This window comes from Melanotaenia boesemani, chromosome 18 (genome assembly GCF_017639745.1).
Source record: "Melanotaenia boesemani isolate fMelBoe1 chromosome 18, fMelBoe1.pri, whole genome shotgun sequence".
Taxonomy (NCBI): Eukaryota; Metazoa; Chordata; class Actinopteri; order Atheriniformes; family Melanotaeniidae; genus Melanotaenia; species Melanotaenia boesemani.
In genome coordinates, this window is record NC_055699.1 from 15,699,589 (window position 1) to 15,707,581 (window position 7,993).

A 7,993-nucleotide genomic window follows, 5' to 3' on the forward strand; every position below is an offset into this window, starting at 1 on the left:
ACTGGTGGCTACCTTGACTTAGAGCTTTGATTTCAAGATGACTAAGAACATCATCCAGACTGAACACAACTGAACTGTCATACAGAACACAAGCAACAGCGTTAAAACATACAGCATTTATTAGAAACCCTGTTCAACACCACAACTTTCCTTGGACACTTAAAACTTCACAGCTAACTTCTCACTTCAGTTATTGACTGCATTTATCTTTAACAATACCACAGAAAGCTGAAAACATTCACATCATGGTAGGGAGACTTAACACAGTTTCCAGTGGAAGATGAACAGAATGAGAGTAAAATAGTGCAAATAGAGAGGGTACAGTTTGAGGTAGTTGTGTGGTAAATCCACTTTCACTATATTAGTTGCACATAAGTGTGTAAGTGTGTGGGATTCTCTGGTTTTTCTTTACAAGTAAAAGATAAAGAGAAACAATAGCACAGAGAAATAACACAAACCATTCAGGCCTGCTAAAATCATCTAACACAGGGATAACCTTTAAGACAGCTAACAGTCCTGTGTTATAGCATAAATGTATAAACACAAAAATGAGTCTTTTCACTGAAATTATGCAACTTATCTACCAAATAGTCCAAGATTATAGTTTTATCCTGGTTAAATTAACAAGGTCTTTGACTTTTTTTTTAGCTCAAATTTACTACATTTAACAGTTGAGGTCATCACAGCTTCTATGGGATTGTACAAACAATACATTCAGCAGTCGCAATAGGTACAGCATGCCAATAAAAATAGTGCAAACAAGATCTGCAGTGCAAAGAGCTTGTAGTAGTACAAAGTTTCACTGAAACATTGAGGTAGATATTTGCTTTGTTATATAGTTTGAGGTAGTTTTGCTTCAATGAAATTATGTAATACTCCACAGATTCTTCAAGAAAAACTGACCTGAAAAACTAAAACCTCCCACCTTATGGTATTTTAGTGTCTAGTTTAGTGGCAGTAATTCAGTCTGACCTTCAGTACTGATGGTACCTGTTTACAGGAGCCCCGTTCTGCAGGGCAAACTGACTCTGTGGTTGATGATGTGAGTGTGAGTTCTGATTGGTTGCTACCAGTGCATCAAACACACTCTTATTTGGAGGCACAGATTGCAACATGTTGTCCAGGTCCATGAGTAGGGGAGGGGCTTGAACTGAGACCCGTCTGCTGGGAAGGATGGGCCAATAGGCATGACCTAAGAAGTGACCAGGTGCCACAGGAGAGCCACCATAGCCATAAAGGGGTAGTCCGCCATGCAGCGGCATTAGAGGTCCTCCGTTAAATCGCATGCTAGGTGGGGCAACAGCATTGGGGGGAGCATACTTAGCATAGGAGGTAGGGAGCTCCCATGGAGGTGCAACAGTTTCTCGTCTTGCTGATTTATGCAGTGGCGGTCTGCACTCCTCATAACCATCTGACCCTGCCTCACCATAAGGAGGAAGGCGCTTCCCAGTGTGGGATACTCCTTTCCATTCCTCATCAGAAGAGGAAGAGGAGGAGGAGGAGGTGGAGGCAGGGCTTGCAGAGCTGGCAGAGGCACTACGGGTGGTGGAGATGTAACGAGGTCGTTGAGCCTGTGAGAGCCGAGGCCGCTCCACCTCACCCCAGCAGTCTTTAGCAGACAGGTCAACATCACCAGAAGCACTTGTTGGCCGCAGGCTGTGTAGCAAGGAGTCGATGGCAAAGGATGAGTCCAGTTTGGGTCGGAACAAGTCCTCTTGCGGGGGTGAAGGATTTACAGGCACGAGTGGGAGAGAGGTCACAGGTTCATGGGGTGGCTCAGATTCTGGGTTGTGTCCCTGCAGAATGTAGGGGGCTAGATCCTGAGCGAAGATAGTCTCATCTTGGCGTGACACGGCTGTGTTCTGCCTCTTAAGCAGCTCCAGAGGAACACGGCTCAACTCCACTGTCCAGAAATTTCCTTTTCCCTGAGGCTTGCCTGGATCCTTCAACACCTAAAGGTGGAGGGACAATGGACAGTGTAATGACCGCTTGACTTGACAACCTAGTCAGACTGGACTGACCTAGTTTCACAAATACCCATCACATGACAGTGAAAGATAAAACAAGTTGACCCTCATTGTGTTTTCTTACAATAGTAGCATTTCCTTGGAGGCCACAGCTGTGGCAAAAGTTGAAAGCCTTGTCCAAAGAATTATTTTAAAAGATTAAACACACAAACCTTAACAAAACAGTCATAAGAGGAGAGGTTGTGCCGCACAGAGTCCCTCCAGCCTTTGTAGTTTCCTTTGAAAAATGGAAAGAGGGTACTGATCTCCTTGAGGATCTAGAAAAAAAGAAAAAAAATTCAGGTTGATGGAGCTGAGGCACAGACTACATTTTTACAGTGTTTCAATGTGTATCTAGCTGAATTCAGTTACTTTGAGACAATACACTGTAAATAAATTGAATGATAAGCAACAAATTCTGACTATACAAATGTTAATATAGTATTCTAGTTATATTTTAGCAAGGAAAAACTTATGCAGGTCCTTGTAGACAAAGAAAAGATGTGTTTCTAACAAATACTGTATATCTTATCGCTGCTCCTGATATAAATCAGTGTCTGGTTTCACCGCAGTCCAGCCTTATCAAAGCAAACCCACTATGGAAGGAGCAGTGGTCACCCAAGTGTCACAAAGAAGTGGCTGTTTAGTGTCAGTTCTAGAGCTGTAAACGATCTGCCCACGTGTTTTTCTTTTTTTTTACGCAAGTCAACGAACATTCCCTTGCAGAGTAAGTAAATAGAGCTTCTCACTGTAGCGGAATGATTCCCCACAGCCAAATAAAGTAGAAATAAAGTGAGGATGGTATGCGTAAAACACATTGTGCTCCACCTACGTCAAAAAAAAAAGTGTAGTTTTTTTTGTTTGACTGTTTTTTTTATTTTTTATTTATTTATTTACCTCAGACAGCGTCAGCTTCTTCTCCGGGGACCGTTGGATTACCATAGCGATCATTGCAAGATATGAGTATGGTGGTTTTGGGTAACGCTGATAATTCTTCTTCTTCCCACCGCCAGCGCAGCCTTTGTCCCGTTTACATCTCCACGTTTCCTGCTTCAAGTGGGCATCTTCTGCATTTGGGTATGATGAGTGAGTTTGTGCGGCTTTATCCATGAATCCCGCGGGGCTGCTGATCTGTCCGCAACGCGCAGAGGGTTTCTCCAAGCGCGGGGGCTGCTGAGGAGCCATCTGAACCGGGTGGTGAGGCCAATTTCGGGCTGGTGAGCTCCGATCTACATCGCTTGGAGGAAAGCTCTGCGGCACATTTTTGCAGAAGTCAAGTTGAGGGTCGTGATGTTCTCCAAGGTGGGACAGAGCGGGTGGTGCCAGGACGCTCAGCTCCGGCGACTGTTTTGTCATGCTGATGCAGCCTGGGGTGGGTGGGGGTCGGTCCGCACGTTCGGACAAGGAGCACGGAGAGGAATGGGATTGGGGGGAGTCAGAGAATCGGTCCTTAACTTCTGGCAGACTGTTGGCTCCAGGCTGACTCTATTTGAAGAGCAAACAATTAACAGTTTCATGTAAATCCCGCTGCGTAATCGAAGGGGGAATGACGCGTTATCTGAGAGCGGAATGACTGATCGCCCCGGGGGGCTGGGGAGGGTTTGTGTACGAAAAGGGGACAGAGAAACACAGACAAAGGCAAAAATGCGCCTTATGATTATATCGACAAGTCACATATAGCCCAGATATGCAATATGGCTTTGGAAACTGTGCTTGTTAGATTTACGCACAAGTTTGTAGTTATTGTAGATAAACACACTTCTAGTTTTGCAAAAGATCTGACCAGCATGCTGTATTTAAAGAAAAACACTTTTTTTTTTTTTTTAACAATTATTCTACTTTTAAACACCTGGAAACAGAACTTAAACTAGTGGGGGATGGAGGGGGTACAAGGAAGAAGTAGTTTCCATTGAACCTTAGAGCCAATCAACAATTTATGGTGAGCAATATACATAAGAAATAGTTAATATACAATCACTAAAGGTGAAAGTTTCAATACATTAAGATTAATCTAGTCTAATCGATTAAAATAACGTCTCAAAATTTTAGGAGCGTTTCGTTTGATATCGTAGAGTGTTGACTGAAATTTGCCGGGTTGGAAAGATTGTTTTGGAGCTCCAAAGAGCATGGCATGCTGATTTTAAAATTGTTAAACCGATTTTTTTTTATTGTAAGCTCGAGAACAAAAAAAGAAAACTTGGTAACATAATCGTTTAAAAAAAGAATTGCAGATTGTCATTTAATATGACTCAAATAAATGTCATTTGAAATGATTATTGTAGCTCTGTGAAAGCATGCAAGTCATGGATGTTTGGCACAGCAGGCCCTCTCTGGCACCGTTCAGGACGTTATTCAGCGATGAGAGACCAAGTTTCGGGAATGTGTGTCTTTTGTTCAAGTAATGCAGTGCTAATGTGCAAACTCTTGCTTCCCAGCAAGACAGTGAAAACAAGTTGGATTAGAAGGACCCCCGCTGATAAGCTGGACAACGTTTCTTAGTATGTGAGGAAGCTGCTGAAGGGGGCAATTCAACACCATTTCTGGGTTTTCTAGGCGTTTACAAGCTGCTAAGTGTTAAAGCTGGAAAGAGTATTCACACCTTACACTAGAGCTATTGGACACACCCTCTCTCTCTCTCTCTCTCTTTCTCACATAGGCTACACAAAAAACATAAGAATAAACAAAACTGTTTCTATGATGTTTCATGCCATCGAGCGCAGCGCTAAAGTTTAACACTTCCCTTTAAAATGGTAATTTCCGCCTTTTTATTGCACTAATGTACACACCCTTTAAGATTAATACAACGATCGTAAATAACACCAAACAGTATCACTCCATAATTTAGAGTCGCATTTCAGTTAGAAGGGAACAGGGAATCTCCTTTATCAGCTGATTGCTAAAACAAACAGGACTCTGATTTTTAGAGGAAAATAATTCCACAACAGGAGAAATAAAAAACCTACCACACTACTTTACAGCTTTTATCTATTTTTTTTATAACATTCAAAATTTTAAAACATGTTTGCAAAGTCAGATGTCAGCAAATCAGCACTCACTCACCTGTTGTAATTTGCTTGAGTGGTTTTCTTCTCTGATTGTCACCCTGTTGGATATAGACGTTGTCCCCCTCTAGTGGTTTCATCCAAAACTTAACTCTCTTGTCTCCCCCTTAAATTATAAATATAGAAGGTATTCAAAAAGCCTACATGTCATTGGTTTGTTTTATTTTAGTTGAGTTGGACCTCTCACCCATCATGCCTTTGCATGTCCCCTCTCATAATGAAGTGTTCAGTTCCAAAACCATTGATTTGAATAAAAACTGTCAATTCATCTCTTCCTGTCTGTTGGAGTACTGGTTAATAGCTTTTGCCTGGATTAGTGAGTGACCATTGAGAAGAATGGGAAATTGCATGAATAGGGGAGCAGTGGGGACAAGGCAGTTTACATATAGGTTGATTGTGTCTGGACAAATCCTCTCTTAAGCTGTTCTGCAACCTGATACAGAGATGGACGAACAAAGTGAAAGGAAGTTAAGGAAGTCTTAATTATGTCGTAGATCTTCTAACACAATTGTTTAACATTTATATTCTTATGAAATGTTTGTCCATCAGAACAGCTTTTAAAGGCAAACCATCAATCATCCTTTTTCTGTTTCGTTTGTTTATTTTTTTAAAGTTTTTGTGCAGACTTACCAATACTCTAAACATGACAACAGCACTGCATTGTGTCGTCAGAGGACAAGTGATGGTAACAATAGTTCATGCTCCCAAGCTGTTTCCTTGTTGTGTCTCTGCAGAGCGTCAGCGCTGTGTTGGCTGGTCGGGTCACTGTAGGGGTCGACTGCTCACTGGATTGTCCCTCCTTTTAGGAATTTGCAGTTAAAGTCAACCAACACTGTCAAACTCTGTTAAAATTATATGTATATTTTTGGGACTGGCATGTGTGTTCAGGTTTATGCAGTGTATAAATAATTTTAAAGAGGGCAAACACACAGTTTACTGTGAAATGATCTGAGTGCATTTATATTTGTAAAGTCTGACATCTTACAGCTAAGACTTGGTATACACATAACAACACATATTCATGCAAATACACCCTCCATATTTTACTTAGTAAGCTGGGGAGCTTTTGCATTATGGTAGCACACGTCCACTTGTTTTTACCAGATTAGTGTTTTTTCTCATTTCTCTTGTACACTTACCTTTAAAAATAGAAGAAATGTTGTAAGAAGAATTTTAAAATTGAATTACTTTAGCGATTAGTTAATTTGTTTTTATCATAAATTGTAATTTAGTAACTTCAAATTCTCTTTTACAAGATAAATATGATAGACCTTCTTTAACAATGTCATTACATTTGTTTTTTATTTAAAGTACACTTTTGAAACATGATGGCATTGTGATCACATGGTACTCTGAAACCATATTTTCCCTATACTTGTTGCATGTTAGATATATAACTAAAACTTGAAATCAAGCACCATGGAAACTTCAAAAGGTCCCTGAGGGATGAGTTGCTTTTAATACCTCAACTTCAGAAACATTGTAAATAAACTACTGCATATTTTGATTTCTCTTTATCTGCTCTACTTGAGCAACAGCAGGTCTGAATAACAACCTTTTTTCTTTTCTCTTTTCATATTAATCGCATTGATCATTTTATGATTTCTCCAATTTATCTATTTTCTCTACTGTATAGTCTTTTGTACTGTATGTAATTGTATATAAGTACTAGTAGTAGTAGTTCAAACAAGTTATACCTTCTGAAGCTATGGTGGTAACATGATGTTTACACACTGATGATTCAATGTGAAATATTTCAAGTTGAAAGTTGATTGAATGTTTTCATATTTCTTTATATATGACCTCAAACATCTTTAGGTTTTCTTAAAAGGGGATCAAAATAACCAAGTCAAAGAATAAATATATATAATATGTGGTTATCAATTTAAGCAGAAAAATGATCAAGTATAATTCATCTGTAAGTTGCAAAGTTATGTGATTCTCTGTTTTCTGTGAATGGTGTGTGAACCCACTGTGGATTATGGTCATTTAAAAAAAAACATTAATTTTGTTTTTCTTAACCATTCTTTGGTGGAAAAACTTTTCAGTTTCTGGGATGTTATCCTGTCGCATGACCCACCTTGTCTTGATATTTTGAAAACATGTTCCCATGTTGGAGAACATGAAAATACAGATATTTCCGTGTACTGGAGTAATCTTGAATCAAGGTGCTAATAATGATAACAAGCAGTCATTCTCCACTTAGACCTAAAAAGGCCCAAATCATGGTACATCCAGAACCACATATAAGATTTCCATGCTCAAATATAGTATTTTAATTACTTGAAATTCAATCGCCCTTATTTAAAGAAAAAAAGTTTTATTTTGGTCTCATTAGTCCACAGGACATTTTCAGCCCTCTGGCTAACTGCAGGCAAGCAGCAGTGTTCTTTTAATAGAGTAGTAACTTTCTCCTTGCAGCCCTACCATGCACACCATTGTTGGTTTGTACTCAGCTGATGATGGACTCACGAACTTTAACATTAACCAATAAGAGAGAGAGAGCTTTAGTTTTATAAAAACTAGCCTACATTTATTTGTGACCTTGCAAACAGTTACACTCCTTACTCCAGGAGTTATCAGTCAGTCAACCAATCAGGAGGGGAACAATGATCTAGAATTTCCTGTAATTATATCTATTCTGTCTGACAGTGGGTTAGTGGAGTTTAAGTGCTCCAGAGATGGATTTGTAACCATTTCTAAATAGAGTGAGATCAACAACGTTTTGTCTGAGGTTTTCAGAAAACTTTTTGTTCTTGGCATATCTGTATGAACGTGTTGGTAAGACTTAAAAATAACCCTGTTACTTAAATTAAGGAGGATACCCTCTCATACCTGTTGGTAATCCCATTTAACTCTCTAATTACATCCTGGGTATTTGTTGACATATTTTGTCACTTAGTTTTATATGTCATGAGTCCATCA

The 7,993-nt window shown here is 39.6% G+C and overlaps 1 protein-coding gene across 1 annotated transcript; it reads right to left on the reverse strand.

Moving 5' to 3' along the window:
• Positions 1 to 101: 101 nt before the first annotated feature.
• On the reverse strand, positions 102 to 5,172 carry foxh1 (forkhead box H1). The gene is made up of 4 exons (XM_041968455.1): positions 5,067 to 5,172; positions 2,904 to 3,491; positions 2,180 to 2,284; positions 102 to 1,952 (listed from the first exon to the last, which is right to left on the reverse strand). Exons 2-4 carry the CDS (start codon positions 3,360 to 3,362, stop codon positions 975 to 977), a joined length of 1,542 nt encoding a protein of 513 aa, XP_041824389.1. The 5' UTR covers positions 3,363 to 3,491; positions 5,067 to 5,172; the 3' UTR covers positions 102 to 974.
• Between the last annotated feature and the right edge of the window lie 2,821 nt (positions 5,173 to 7,993).